The sequence below is a fragment of the Aristolochia californica genome, unplaced genomic scaffold (genome assembly GCF_029961685.1).
Source record: "Aristolochia californica isolate CCGP_79_NKW_82.1479 unplaced genomic scaffold, dmAriCali1.0.hap1 SCAF_3, whole genome shotgun sequence".
In the NCBI taxonomy this organism is placed as follows: domain Eukaryota; kingdom Viridiplantae; phylum Streptophyta; class Magnoliopsida; order Piperales; family Aristolochiaceae; genus Aristolochia; species Aristolochia californica.
Window position 1 is genome coordinate 1,396,846 of NW_027181992.1, and position 16,068 is coordinate 1,412,913.

The window sequence follows — 16,068 nt, forward strand, 5'->3', positions numbered from 1 at the left end:
CCCTCCCGAGGGTGTGGGGACGGAGCCCTCGCCAGGTCCACAATATATTAATTGTTGTTTCATTAAAGATAGTTTGAGAATTTCACTCTTGTAAAGTGGTTGCCCTGGTTTTCTCTTTATATTGGGGGACGCCACTATTAGGGTTTCATGATCGTTCATCCGAGAAACATCATTTGCGGCCAAAAGAGGTTAGAGAAAAACAACACTTGTAAGTGTGTGTGATCTCTCGAGTAAACTATTTCATCTTCATAGTGGATTACTGCAGTGGCGGAAGACAAGACGTAATGTCACCTTAAGGCGAACCTGTATAAATCTTGTTGTGTTTTTTAGTGCTTGTTTTTTCCTTCTTTTGTGTTTATTATTATTATTCTTGTTAGTTTATAATTAGGGCGTCTAATTCATAACAACTTCTCCTCCCATGGCTCCTCCATCACCTGGGTCGACTGCCAGTTATGAGGTAAGACTTTCTAGTCCTTTGATTCCTTCTCCTTTTATCCATTTGCTCCTCAGTATGACACTTGGGCCATTGCACTTAGAAAAGAACCTCGCTCATGTGACCATATACTTCCCATTCTATATCCAACTTTGTCTCTACTCACCTTTTGTCTCCTAGTTGTCAATCCTTCCTTGTAGTTCTTTCTTCCATTATGTTTCCTAAAGATTTTCAAGAAGTCTTACAAAATCCAGGGTGAGAAGTAGCCATGGAGGAAGAAATGGCACTCATGTATTCTCACCACACTTGGGATCTCATGACATTACCATCTGATAAGAAACCTGTTGGATGCAAGTGGGTCTTTACTTAGAAAGATAATGCAGATGGTAGCGTTGCTCAACTCAAAGCCCGGTTAATTGCCATGGCGTACACTCAATCCTATGGGATTGATTATGAAGAGACATTCTCTCTCGTTGCTAAAATGAACTTGGTACGTGTTCTCATCTCCCTTGCTACAAATTTTCAATGGGATTTTTACCAACTTGATATAAAAAAAATATGTTTTTAAATGGTGATCTCCAAAAAGAAGTTTATATGCTACAACCACCTACTTTTGTGGTTGAGGGGGACAAAGTATACAAACTTCAAAAATTCATATATGGCTTAAAACAGTCTCCTAGAACATGGTTTGACAAGTTTAACAAGGTAATTCTTGGGCTCAAATTCAAAAGATGTAAAATTAATGACTTTATATTTGTCAAACACACTAGCATTGACACTATACTCATAGTTGTTTATGTGGATGATTTTATCTTGACCAGTAGATGATAAAAGGGGAATAGAAAAAACAGAGGAGCTAAGCAAGACATTCCAAACCAAATATTTGGGTTTACTCAAATACTTCATTGGCATAAAAGTTTTGCAATCAAAACATGCATAGTCTTGTCACAAATAAAATACGTGTTATATCAGTTAGAGGAAACAAGTATGATGGGTAGTTAAACTTCTTGAATCACCAATGGATCCAAATGCCAAATTACACTTTGGTAAAGGAGATGAGGTAAATATAGGAAGATTTAAAAGGCTTGTTAGGAAACTAATCTACCTTACTGTTATTTAACCTGACATTTCCTTTGCAGTATGCATTGTTAGTCAATTCATGCATCATCCTCGAATATCCCATTGGCAGACCTTAGAGAAAATTCTTAGATACCTAAAAATGAGCCCAAGACAAAGACTATTATACAAAAACCATGAACACATCAACATAGAAGGGTTTGCATATGAAGACTAGCTAGGAACACGTAGTGACAGAAAATCCACTTTTGGATATTGTACAATAGTAGGTGGCAATTTGGTCACCTGGCGGAGTAAAAAGCAAATGGTTGTAGCCCGATCAAGTGTAGAAGCAGAATATTGAGGCATAACCCAAACATATTGAAATCGACTGCCACTTCATAGAGAGAAGTTCCAAGCTGGAGACATCACCATGCACTAAATCCCATAAAAAACCAACATGCAGATATCTTCACTAAAGCAGGGACAACAACAACTCTTCATGATACGTATACAAAATTAGGTACTTAAGATGTTTAGGCACTAACTTGAGGGAGAGTGTTAAAAGGAGCCACCCACGAGTAGGAGTGGTATGGATGGTAAATAAGGCACAAGGTGGCATAGTTAGTAAATAAGGAAAACTTTTTAAAAGATGGCATAGAGTTGTAATAATACAAGTTGGTGCATATACTCTTATGTCTTTTTTGTTTGTGAATGATATAGCCCTAAAGACATTGTAGTATTTGTAAACACTCTCTAAAAACTATAAATAGAACCTCAAGGCAATGGGGAGAGCATTAAGCTCAATCATCTTAAGCACAAATCCGTGCTCCCTCTTGTCTCTCAATTTTCTCTCTTATTTCTCTCCTTTGGTTTCTTCTCCTAGCTTCTCTACAAGCTAGAACTTTTCTCCTCTCTTCTTCTTTTTTCTCTCTTTTCTTAATCCCTAGTTATTATTATGTAAAACAAGCCCTAAAAATCAACATATTTAATTCATCATCAAGACATGGTGGAAGAATTCTTGCATGTCTATGATAAAGCTACTGATCTGGCTGCATAGGCATTTTTTATTCAAAAGTTTAAAAGCAACATGCACCTTTTCATAGAAGTTTTTTCATATGTTAAACAGGAACAAGTTTCTCCATCCTTCCCTATGATCCATGTATTTCGATGCTTATCATCTCTACCTTTCTCCTTGCTGCTGCCACATTACGTTGCACAATTTGCAGCTTCAAAGAATGCATCACGTAAGTTGAAACAAACAAGACTATGGCCCCTCCATATGGCAGTTCTGACCCTCTTGGCACCTTTGGAAAAAGCAGACAGCAAGGCCAAAAAAGATCACGATTAGACCTATTTGAAAAGACTTGTTCTTTTCATCTAGCGCACATCATGGAAAAAATAAGATAATTGAGATACACTGAAGTGTAATTTGTGATTAGTTCAATGAGATTCTATTCACGGGATCAATCAGAATTTTCGGTATTAGTTATACATGTAAATCCTGTTTCGGGGGATCCGGTATTGAAAAAGTTTTTGTTCTTCGAGGTCGTCTGGGGAAGTCTCCATTGTCCTGCTTGAATTGAATATATCTCGGCTTAGAACAAGAAAACTAGCAGTTTGCAGAAAGATTTATCTTTCATTTAAAGGAAGAACTTCACAAAACCATCACAGCGTCCATCCATAAATACACGAAGGAAACAAATACTCCGAGATCGATCCGACAAGAAGCAACCACAACAGATAGGAGAACATTTGACAATGAAAATATATTCATGCGTCCAAATTTATTTTTTCTGTCAACAAAGATACGATAATGTGATGAGTATAAAAAAACGAAAACGAAAAGGTACATAGTACAGCGTAATTCAGCACCGATTCTCTATCTGCAACCCGCCTGCGTTTGCTCGCCGTCCCTCCTCTATCAACGCTTTCCGAGCCGATGTAATTCCGGTGGGAAAGAGGGAGCTATCGAAAGCAGAGCAGTCAATCCAGTCCTTCAAGAAATGCTCTTGACCCCAGATATCCGGTACCCAGCAACGGCCGGCGACGTCTACTCGATGTCTTTTCAACTTCTCACGCCCGCAATCTTCTCCAGACGTGTCAACACTCACTGGGCCTTTCACCATTTTCTCCTCCTCCGTAGTACTGCTGCACTGGTTTCTGACGGGAGAGGCTTCTCTCTGCAACTCGACGGCATTGTCATGAACAGGGCCGGCTTTAAAGGGCTTTTCCGATGGTACCGAACACGGGAACCCAGAACTAGAACAGCTCCGGCGAATCATGGCAACTAAGTACTGGGTACTCTCTTCTCCGCTGAACTTCTCTACCTGGGTTCAGTTCTCCTTCAATGGCGTCCAACGCTTTGGGGAAGAGGACCATGAGAAGTATTTTATGAGTGGAGTCAAATGCATGGAGGAAATGGGTGGGGAAATGCTGCACACGTCTCGTCATAAGGGGTGATTTTTGTATGGTCTGAGGCTTGTGTACGTGTCATGTCCGCCGGGAAGAGTGGAATCTGTGTGGTTCGATGGGATCTCAGAAATTTCTATGGAAGGGAAAGGAAACCCAGGGGCGCCGTGTGAGGTATACATTGATTTGGAGCGTGATGTTTTTTGAGCGAACGAGGGCTGCGCAATTGATTCAGAAGGAAAAAATTGGAATTGGTAGTTGAGGGACGGCTCTGTGTAAAGGGAAATTAAAGCGTCGATCGAGACCCGTTTTTGTTCCGAAACACGACAATGGAGATATTTTTGTTGATATGCACCTACGTCTTTTGACGAGTCTTCTGCTTCGCCTAAAGCGAAAAAATCAGGGCCTACTTCAGCTATAGTGTTTCGGAGAAGAAGACACCGAGTTGTCTCTCAAAAACTGCTGGTTAGTGATGGTGCAAAACCAAAATAGCTTCGTAACTGTTGGGGATCGAAGTGATTTATAGAACATAGGCAGTCAATAACCATTAGCGGAATAGCCGATCTTGCACTATATAAAATCATAAGGTTAAATTTAAAGAGAGACAAAATAAGAATTTTTACCATGGGATTACACCAACTTCATTGTCACTCAAGACAGGCATTATTGATGATAGAATGTTATGGGGTATTCCGGCCTAAGAGTTACATTTAGTGTGGGATACCTAATTAGAAGACTTCGTGGTTTAAGACTCTTCCCAAAATAGAACTTCTTAATTAAAACTCTTTTCTAGAGGAGTTGAGCCCACTATAAGTGGTCTTCAGCCCAATAATCTCCCACTTGAAGACTACTTTGGACTATTCTTCAACATGCAACTCTCCCATTTGAAACGTTTGTAACGTTTGTCAGTAAGTGTTGTATTTGGGTAATACCATGAGATGTGTGATGTTCACCAATTTCCTAGTGTAGAAAGGTCAAAAGAAGTTTAGAAAAAGCTCAACTTTTCAAATGTCACTGCCTTGGTGAACATGTTCATTGGATTATCACTTTTGTGGATCTTTTCCAATAATAGTTTCTTCGCTCTCTCACAAAATGATATTTGAAGTCAATGTTTCGTCTTTGCATGGAACACATTATGCTTTGACATTTCAATAGTACATCTATTTTCACAGTACAATACACAATTTTCATATGTCACGCCCAATTCCTTCAAGAAAGTTTTCAACCACAATATCATTTTGCAAGCTTCAGCCACCTTTGAAGAAGAATTTGTCACTAATTTTTGTAACTGAGATTGTCAAACCACCGTTGCATTACCAACTATAAATACAAATAGGGGTGGCATCGAGTCGAGCTGAGCCCGAACTTGCCTATGTTCGAGCCGAGTTTGATTTAAATATTTCGAGTCGAATCTCGTCTCGAGCCTAAAATTGTTATCGAGCTCGAGCCCAAAAATTTTAACCGAGTTTGAGCCGAGCTCGAGCTTCAACATACATTTAAAACTTTTCAAAAAATATATATATAATTATGAATATATTTTACATAAAATTGGGTATGACCTCTATATAAAATTGGACATAACCTATATATATAATACATGTATAAGATTCTATATATAATACATGTATAAGATTCAGTATGACCTCTACTTAAAATTGAGCATAATCTATGTATATAATACTTATATAAAATTCGGCATGACCTCTACTTAAAATTAGACATAATCTATATACATAGTACCTACATAAACACTCCATAAAATTGTCTATACATTCCATAAACACTCCATGAAATTGTTTATACACTCCATACACTTCATAAAATAGTCTAAACACTCCATGCAATGCATAACATTATGAATAAACTCCATACAATAATCAAACATAACAAAATTAAATAAAATATCACTATCAATTTACAATCACCCAAATAAAAACTATAAATCCTTTAAATAAAATCCTATTGCTATTAGAGACTTACTAGAAAATTACAAGAAATATTTTTAAATTTTTCTTAGAAAAGTTAAATGGACCTCTTATTACCTTTTCTAAGGAAATAAATAAAAATTAATAATTAATCTAATATATATTATACTTATCGATAAATTTTTAATAAAATAAAATATCAAACACAAAATTGCTATGAAAATTGCCTCATGCTAAAAGGATTATATCATCAACTGTAAAATACTTATTCAATTTTTTTCTATAAGGTTTTCTAGCCCATCTTGGTAAGAAAATCTTACTTAGAAAATTATATGATTTTTTAACAAGAATTTATAATTAGATAAATATTGTCATAAAACATGAGGCACTAACGATCCCTATATTTCTACTAAAAATGTATTTTCAAAATTTATTGAAAAAAACACTAGAAACATATTTCTACTAAAATATCTTTTCAATTTCTTCAAGAGCCATGACGAAGGGACAAAGAGTTTTTTTTCCTTGTTTATGATCTTGCACGTAGGGGTGGCTTCGAATAAATTATATATAAAATTATGCATACAATTGAAAAAAATAATGATAGGGGAGGTTCAGGATTAAATTTCAATAATGGATTAAAATGCATCAATATTAATCTTTTTTACTTCAATTGTTGTCTAGCTTGTTTTGTAATTTTTGAATCTGGCCATAAATTTACTATGGCCTCCTTAGTGCCCCTAGATGAAAATTTATATTCTAGGAAAAACTAGAAATATTTTTCCTATGATACATATTTCCAAAAAAACCTTTAAATAAAATCCTATTACTATTAGTGACTTATTAGAAAATTACAAAAAATATTTTAAAATTTTCTTAGGAAAGTTAAATGAACCTTTTATTGCCTCTTCTAGGGAAATAAATAAAAATTAATAATCAATCTAATATATTATTATACTTATCGATAAATTTTTAATCAAATAAAATGTCAAACACAAAATTACAATGAAAATTGCTTCATGCTAAAAGTATTACAGCATCAACTGTTAAATACTTATTCAAAAAATTTCTATACAGTTTTCTACCCCATCTTGGTAGGAAAATCTTACTTAGAAAATTATATGATTTTTAATAAGAATTTTCAATTAGAAAAATGTTTAAAAAAAATGAGACACTAATAGTTCATAGAAACTTATTTCTATAAAATGTATTTTTTATTTTTTTTTAAGAGTTATGAGACAGGAGAGTTTAAGGAATTTTTTTTCTTTACTTTATGGTATCGTACGTGCAAAATCATCTTCGCGAGGGGGAGGGGGGAGATTATTTCTCCCGTAATTTTTCCCCTGAACTTACTGGTTCAGGTTTTCCGTCGAGACGTCACGGAGGGAAGGGGGTTACGAATCCGGGGAGGACCTGTCGTCGAGGATGACGGCTATGACGACGGCGAGGAGAGGAAGAAATCGAACGGGTGGCCATAGAGGTGGCATGCGAGCAGCTGTCGATGACGGTAGAGGCAGTGACAACAGCTGACGGGAGGGGCTCGGTGACGAGGGGAGGAAAAGCTTTTCCCCCCCTCGCTCTCGCTCACACTCCCGCTCCTGCTCCTAACCTGATACCAATCCCGACTCACCTCGAGCCGGCTCGCGAGCCAACGAACCAAACCCGGCTTTGGTCGAGCTCGGCTCGTTAAGATAAACGAACCGATTTCAGAGCTCGAGCTCGATAGATAACGAATCGAACCGAGCCGAACTCGGTTCGAAGCCACCCCTAAATACAAACCCTGTAATACTCTGCCTATTGTCTAAGTTACCTTCATAGTCTGAGTCCACATATTCAACCAACTTGATGTTAGAGTTTCTACCAAAGGTTAGAGACATACCTGAAGAACCCTTCAAGTATCTGAGTATCCACTTCACCGCTTCCCAATGAGTCCATTATAGATTTGCCATAAATTTGGCCACCTAACTTATTGCATACGAGATATCCAGTTGTGTACTAGTGGTTGCATACATAAAAAATCGCACTACTGAAGCATATGGAACTTTGTCCATCCGTGTCTTCTCCTCTAAAGTCTTACGAGAATGCCCCTGTGAGTGTTTGAAATGAGATGTCAAAGGTGTACCAACAGGTTTTGCGTCAAACATGTTGAACTTCATTAATACCTTCTTGACATAGTCTGTCTGCGACAACTTCAACACTCTTTCCTTTTTGTCCCTAGAAATTCCCATGCTAAGGATCTGTTTGGATGGTCCAAGATCCTTCATAGTAAGTTGCTAAGAAAACTACTTCTTGAGAGATTGAATTTCACTCATATCGGCTCCTGCAATAAGCATGTCATTAACTTAAAGCAATAAAATAATGTAAGAAAATATTAACCTTTTGAAATAACAACAATGGTATGAATGACACTTGTAGAAACCAATGTCCAACATAAAGTTGTCGAATTTGCGGTAGCACTGTCTTGGAGCTTGCTTTAGGCTATATAGACTTTTCAACAATCTACACAAAAATTCTCTTTGATTTTCTCAACATAACTTTGGGGTTGGTGCATATGCATCTCCACATCCAAATCACCATACCGGAATGTTGTTTTCACATCTAACGGTTCTAGATGAAGATCTTCCAGTACTACAAGGGACAACACCATCCTGATGGTTGCAATTTTGACCACCAGAGCAAAGATCTCTATGTAGTCAATTTCATACTTTTGTTCAAAACCCTTGACAACTAGTCTTGCTTTAAACCTTTTGCTTCCATCAGATTCAAGTTTTAACCTATAGATCCACTTGTTATGTAAGACTTTTTTACCTTTGGGTAGTCCACCAACTCCCATGTGTGATTGAACACAAACAAGTCTATCTCATCATCCACGACCCGCTCCCCCATAACTAAAGTATCTATTTTGTATGCCTCTTCATAGCTTTCAGGTTGACCTCCATCAATCAACAACAAATAATTCAAACTGGACAAAAATTTAGTGTCTTCTTGTTGGTCTCAGAGGGATCATAAATTTCATTTTACTTTCTTTGTCTACTACTCATCCACCCAAATGGTGTTTGCAGGGGAATCACTGGGATATCTTCTTACTCATTGTCAGAAATATCATTACTAGATTCACCGGTTTTGGTTATTGCTTCCATATTTGTGTACATCGACCTATGATTTTCGGCCTAAAGTGTCTTCACCCTCAAGTTCTACAAATTCAGGAACTACATTTTTCCTTCCCCTTTCGGAGAACTTAAGCATGTAGAGTTCCATCTCATAGAATACTACATTTATACTTCTAATCTCCTTCTTGAGCACTGGGTCCCATAGTATATACCCAAAACTATCACCCCCATGGCCAATGAAATAACACATGTTGGATTTAGAATCCAACTTTCCCCTCTTTTTAGACTCAACATGTACATAACCTATTAAACCAAACACTTGTAACTGATCAAAGTGTACATCTTTTTGAGTCCATGCCCCCTCAGGTAGCCCACCGTCTAGGGCATTAGAAGAAGATCGATTGATCAAGTAAATAGTTGTGTCCTCAACATAGGTACGTGGTCTACCACAATGGAGTCTCATGCTCCTCGATCGCTCCTGTATGGTTTTGTTCATTTGTTCAGCAATACTATTTTGCCTTGGCCGTTTGGGTGTAGTAAGCAATCTTTTGATCCCATGCTTGTCACAGTAGGATTGAAATTTTCTTCCACAGCATTCTCCACCATTATCAGATTTCGAGTGTTTTAATTTCAATTTTGTCTCATTCTCAACAAGAGTTTTCCATTTGATAAACAAAGAAAACATATTAGATTTACTTTTACAAAAATAAATCCATAACTTGTGTATAGCATCATCAATAAAAGTAACAAAATAATATGCACTTCCTAGAGAATGAACTTCGACGGGTGTACAAACATCAGTATGAACCAACTCAAGGCATTTAGATTTTCTAGTTGGGCAATCTTTGAAAATATCACATTTTTTTGTTTTCTCAAGACACAATCTTCACAGAACTCTAGATCGACACTTTTCAATCCCGGTAGCTTCCTCTTTGTCTGTAACACCTTCATACCCTTCTCTAACATATGATCAATGCATCTATGCCACATTTTTGTATCTACTCTATTTGATACCACTGACATAGAACTTCTAGTACAACTAGCCAACATGTACAAAGTACCAATTTTCTTCCCCTCAACAACAATCAAAACTCTTTTGCTCATTTTCCAGTTGTCACTCAAAAATTGTGTGACTATACCACCCATAGCCAATTGGCCAACAAATATAATGTTTTTAGTTAGAGACACATATCTAACATCTTTCAACAAGAACAACTCCTGTCGCAGTCTAATATCACATTTGCCAATAATTTTACATGTCATGTCATTCCCCTAATAAACTCTACTCAGATCCCTAAAAACAGTGTTTTCTAACGGATCATTTTTAGTTGTAGCAAGAAAATATGCACCACTATCTACAATCCAGGAATCACATTTATTTTCTAATGACAAAATCTTGCATTCTTCACTATTGGCAACATTAACAGTGTCATTATTTCTTTTACCCCTCTCATTGTTATAGTCACGTTTGATGTGACTTCTAACCATAGTTATAAGGTAATATTTTTTCTTCCTTCCCTTAGACTTGGAACATCCCTTTTGGGACTCCCCTCTATTTCTGCATTTATCGCATTGTGACCCTCAACCCCTTGCATCCAAATCTAGAACTGAACCTATGGAGGATGCATTACTTTTGCACCAAGTTTTGTCAACCTGCAACAAACCACATACTTCATTCAATACAAACTTCTTAGTCAAGTGTACCGCTATCGTAAAAGATTCCCAATCAGGCGATAATGGCTTTAAAAGGCAATTGATTAAATATCTTCATCGAATTTAACATCGATGACCTCTAATTGATTCAGTAAATCATGGAAGGAATTAATGTGGCTAGAGACGCTATCAACTTTTGCCATCTTTAAAACAAAAAAATTGAGTAATAAGATGTACCTTATTTGTGAATTAGGGGTTTGCATACATTGACTCTAGATATCAAAACACTCATTCATAGTCTTTTCTTTCGTGATCTTTGAAGCAACTGATGAGGAGATAGAAAATCGAACTACCCCTAATGCCATTTGATCTAGAAGTTTCCAGTTTGCATATGACATCTCCTTTTGTTGTTCACAAAAAATAGGGAAGTAAAAATCCTTTAGTTCAAGTAATCGTCAATCTACATTTGGCAAAATTCATAATTTTGGCCCATAAACTTCTCAATTTTGAATTTTCCATCATCTGACATGTCTCTGACGACGAATTCCAGTGTCGTCCGGTGGCCTCCTAGAGTTCCGGTGACTAATTCTAGTGATGTGCGTAGAACTCGATGACACATCTCTTGGCTCCTCTCTTGTCATGTGCAATCATTTGTACGGTGCAAAACTCCTCTTTGGTACCAATTGTTGGGGATTGAACTGGACATAACACATGCAATTAATCAACTTACAGCGGAATAGCGGATCCTGTTACTATATGAGATCATAACATAAAATTTAAAGGGAGACAAAAAAGGGTTTTTTACATGGTTCAACAATTGTTCCTACTCCATAGGATCACACCAGCTTCACCTATCATTCTAAATGATTATAGAATGAGCAAGGGCGTTACCCTTTAAATAGCCTAGGAGTTTACCCAATTAGAATACTTTCCAGACTCTTCCCATAATAGAACTCCTTCCTAATTAGAACTTTTTCCTACATTGGGACTCCTTCCCAGATTAGGATCTCAGTCCTAATAGGACTCTAGTAGAATGGGGCCCATTACAAGTGGTCTTCACTTCAATACTAATTTGCACGGTTAGAAGAAATTTTTCACTGAGAGCAATACCGTGTATTTAACTTCTTAGGGTTGACGTAATTGTTAGAAGGCACCCAATAAAAAAGATGAACTCCTCACCCACATCTAGAGGAGGCAAAAAAAGGTAAATAAAGTGATCCACATAAGGATCACAAGGAGGGTGGGTAATACAATGGTGGTGCATGAGGGTGAAGGTGAGTGAGAATTTTCTTATTGGGAAGTTAGGGTTTAGTTTTGGAAAGTGACTTGAGTTGGGAAATAGAGACATAATGTTAGGTGTGGTTTATAGAAAGAAGAGGGTGGAGATAGTCGAGGAAGAGGGTAACTAATGGCAAGGAAGATTTGTTTGGAGAGGAAAGAGGGACTTAGATGAATGGAGAATATGAGATAGGTGAATGACATGGACAACCAATAAGCCTTGTTTCTTAAAAGCTGGAACAATTTTAATTATCTCACGTCCTAAAAATCATAATTAAACGGACCACCCCCCTATTTGCATGCAAGGCAAACTTAAATTTATAAAGGTTGAACTCAAAGCCAGTATGAGAGTAACGGTGAGAAGACAGGTGAATTAAAGAGATCTGCCGCAATCAAAAATATATGAAAAGCTCGTAATGTATCTGGTTCAAACTAACAGAAACAACCCATGCTCCAGAACCACACATTGTGGCCCAATAAGAAAGAGAAAAACTGAATTTAAGCAGTCCGCAGTATAAGCGCGGTAACTAATGCCCTCTTTCATATCCAACGACTACCCTACAAATTGGAATGCTGGTCCCCTCACACTCATTTCATTTGCTAGCGCTATGTTTTGCCTTGGTATGGGATTGCAGAGCACCATCAGAGTTGAAAGTCCTGTCAGCCAGAGAGAGGCATCAAAAGTCACCCACAAATTGTGTATCTGTTCGCAAAGTCAAACAAACAAAACGAAACAAATACAAATAAAAAAAAATTAAGCATTAAAAAGAAACGCAAGATGATTTACTTGCTGCAAGACTTGCAAGAAACTTGGCCCCCAGATTTGGGTGTCTGCTGCTTTGATTTGTCACCATTGGCAAGAGTTTTTGCACCAGCTTTGTTAGGGTGAGGAGTTGCAGTATGACCACCACCTTTCTTGCCATCGCCACCTGAAAATCATATCACACGGTTACAACTGTAAGTGAAAAAGCTACAAACAAAACCAGGGTTCAAGGGTCTTCGGACCAGTTGGTGTAGCCAACTTTGCCTTCTTGTCTGACCCAGGGGTCTTCTTGGCAGCAGATTCATTAGCCCTCTTCTTTCCAGTTTCAACCTTAACAAATAAAATCAGGGACCAATTTAGAGCAAAACACTGTAAAATAAAAGAAAATAAGGTAATAATATGTACATTCTTGTTACCTTCTTTGGTGTAGCTTCCTTCTCGTCTTCAGAAATATCTTCTTCATCATCCTCGTCACTTTCATCACCAGACTCTGCCATGTCCTGTTCAAACAAAAAATTAATTCCATGATTGTCTAATGTCAAATAAGCAAAAAATATTCCCTAACCATTTATAAATCAAAACTCAATAACCAAAAAACTATACAGTTAATTAGGTACCTCATCTGAACCTGACTCGTCTTCTTCAAACTCATCATCATCTTCGTCATCCTCATCTTTGTCCTCCTTTGCCTTTTCTGCCTTAACAGGTTCTGCTTTTGCCTTTGGCTTAGAATCAGATTTAGCTGCGTTTGCTTTGACAACAGGCTTTGATGCTGCTACTTTTGTATCAGGCATCCCTACAATGCCAACAAATATTTTAGATAGCCAAATAACAAAAGCATATATGATAACTTTTTGTAGACAAAAAAGCAAACAAGAGAGATAAATGTTATGACAACAGGGATCTATCTGACCATTAAGAGCAACTGCTGCAATTTGGTCATCTTCAGAATCCTCATCAGAGTCTGCATAATTTTTATTATAAAATAATTAAAACAGAACAAATAAAACAATTTCTTAGACAACAAGTAAAATAAGTTAAGGAAATATGAAACCTACCAGAAAAATCCTCGCCCGTAAAAACATCAAAAGAATTTTGAGTTAAGGTGATTAACAATCAAATAAAAGCATTAAAATATTAAATAGTGAAAAGACATTAAGAGGATAACTAAGAAAAAAACATATTGTTCGAAGGATATTCATAATCGGGTCTCAAAGTTTTGTAACCACAGAAGTAGACGCTTGACTTTCCATTATGAGAAAGTTCAAATTCTTTCTCAAAAACCAAATCAAAAGAAACCTGAGGGAACTTTTCTCGAGCAAGTGTCCCTATGACCATTTTTGGACCATCCAACTTCACAGACATTACCACTTCAGCACCCTTGTCCTTTTTAACTTCATCGAGAGCAGCCTACAAGGCAAGAAAGCAAACATTTAATAAGCAAAATAAAAATTTAAATGTAGCTACAAAAGTAACAAGTCGAACCTGTGAGAGATGTAAATAACTATCAAATCCAGGATCACATTTCACATTCTCTCCAGGTTTAACTTCAATTCCTGCACAGATAAAAACAACATAGAAACAAGAACAGCTATGAGTTACGTAGACAAGGATAACATCAAATTCAGTGACAACGGTATTGAAAATAATTAGCAATAGCAAACTCCATGAATAGGCAAACAAGAAGCACCCTTATGCAAGTACAAACATTTTCCAATATTCTTTAGATTAAAAATATCCGCATTTTAAGCCTCATCACTCGCTTAAAAATGATTCATGCATTGGACATTAAAATACATATACTGACAATACCGAAAATAAAGCAAGAAAAATAACATAGAAAGAATCGCATAAACATATCAACAATAATTAACCGGAAAAGAACATAAGCAATTAATGTCCATATAATACAAAGCAAGCCGAAACATAGCATTGGACATTAAAATACATATACTGACAATACCGAAAACAGGAAAGAAGCATAGAAATAAATGGAACAAGCAATACGAATCGGAAAACAGACGCTAAATGAAAACAGTGGAGAACGATAAGAACTCTAGCCTAGTTTTGAGGAACAAAGAAATACGCATATTACTACTACCACACAGACTTAAAAAAGAATGAAGACGGACGAAACAGTGACTACGTATTAGTCATAAAAATAAGGAAACGAAAACGTGAACAGGAGATCGCGAGAAGGAACAAACGTTATGTACAAAAACGAAAACCTGAACACGAGAGCGTAACAACGAGCAACCATTACATACGAAAATGAAAGCCTGAATACGAGACCATCAGCACAAACGAGTCACGTAAAGAAGCAACAAGCTAAGAGCCAAGTAATGCTTACCCCAGAACTCCATCGTTTGCAGTTTGGGATTGCAGGCGGAGAAGAGGAGTGAAGTGTTTTGAAGCGGTAAGTCTTGACAAAGGCGATGGAGGGAGAGGAAATGAATGACAGATGCAGAAGAGGGGTTTTAAAGAGATTCTGGAACCCTCTTAGTCGCTGCGCGCCCTAATTTTAGGGTTGTAAAAGTGAAACGGTGCGCATTGCGCATCTCACCTGGAGCACCCCATAACTGCATCGTTAAGTTTTGAAAGGGGCATGTTGGCACTTTGGGTTGGATTTGCCACGAGTACCGGAACGGAACCACCCCAGGAATGACGATTCAGAACTCAGGGTGACTTGTCTGAGTTGACCCAGATTTTAAAAGAGGCAGAGCAATTATTGGAAACACACCGCCCCGGAAGCACGAGCACCCAAAACAGAGACTACTGGAACAGTTTGGGTGCTTGTTCACATTTTCCTACCTTCCTCTTATTCTCCGGCGTTTTCTCCACATTTTTATCTTATTCTCCCATTTTTCGACCATCCTCTAACACTTTTTCGATCACCTTCATTGTCACTCTCGCCGGCGCCGGCGTGCTGGATGTCGGAACACCATCGTCCCAATCTTGCCATTAATATGATGTAATACATGAAAATCTAATGTTATAAAATAATATGAATATATATATATAATTTGTTAAGTAGTATATAAAATATAACATGATAAATAATATTATTATTTAAATATATGTAACTTTTATTATTTAACTGAAGGATTTTACCAAATTCAACCTAACTCGAACCAGATCAAATTAACTATATGTCTTTTAAAATTTTAATCACATATTTAAAAATAAAAAAATATTTAAATTTTTTATTTATATTATAATAATATTTATATAAATTTAATTTAATTTTGTATTTGAAATTTTTTTTATATTAAAATATGATAAATTAGACCATGATCTGAAGCAAAAACTCCACCTAAATAGAATTGACGGTTAAGGAGAGTACCAAAACAAGGACGGAGAAGGCACCGACGAAGGTTTTTACAAACAATGCTGCATCTTCATCGCCAATGAGGAAGATTTGTAGGGAAATTATTATTGCAT

General features: G+C 36.9%; 1 protein-coding gene across 1 annotated transcript; it reads right to left on the reverse strand.

Annotated features, from left to right (window-relative positions):
* Positions 1-12,237: 12,237 nt before the first annotated feature.
* LOC137958486 (histone deacetylase HDT1-like) lies at positions 12,238-15,121 on the reverse strand. Its single transcript, XM_068805540.1, has 10 exons — positions 14,978-15,121; positions 14,113-14,183; positions 13,826-14,037; positions 13,686-13,702; positions 13,541-13,591; positions 13,245-13,423; positions 13,044-13,127; positions 12,870-12,957; positions 12,652-12,793; positions 12,238-12,521 (listed from the first exon to the last, which is right to left on the reverse strand). Exons 1-10 carry the CDS (start codon positions 14,988-14,990, stop codon positions 12,458-12,460), a joined length of 921 nt encoding a protein of 306 aa, XP_068661641.1. The 5' UTR covers positions 14,991-15,121; the 3' UTR covers positions 12,238-12,457.
* Between the last annotated feature and the right edge of the window lie 947 nt (positions 15,122-16,068).

Bases quoted from the DNA above. Each gene is read 5' to 3' on its own strand.
- LOC137958486 (XM_068805540.1), bottom strand. The intron at 14,038-14,112 runs GTTCGACTTGTT...CTTGCCTTGTAG, and splicing joins GTTATTTACATCTCTCACAG to GCTGCTCTCGATGAAGTTAA. The intron at 13,424-13,540 runs GTCAGATAGATC...TTGGCATTGTAG, and splicing joins TGCAGCAGTTGCTCTTAATG to GGATGCCTGATACAAAAGTA.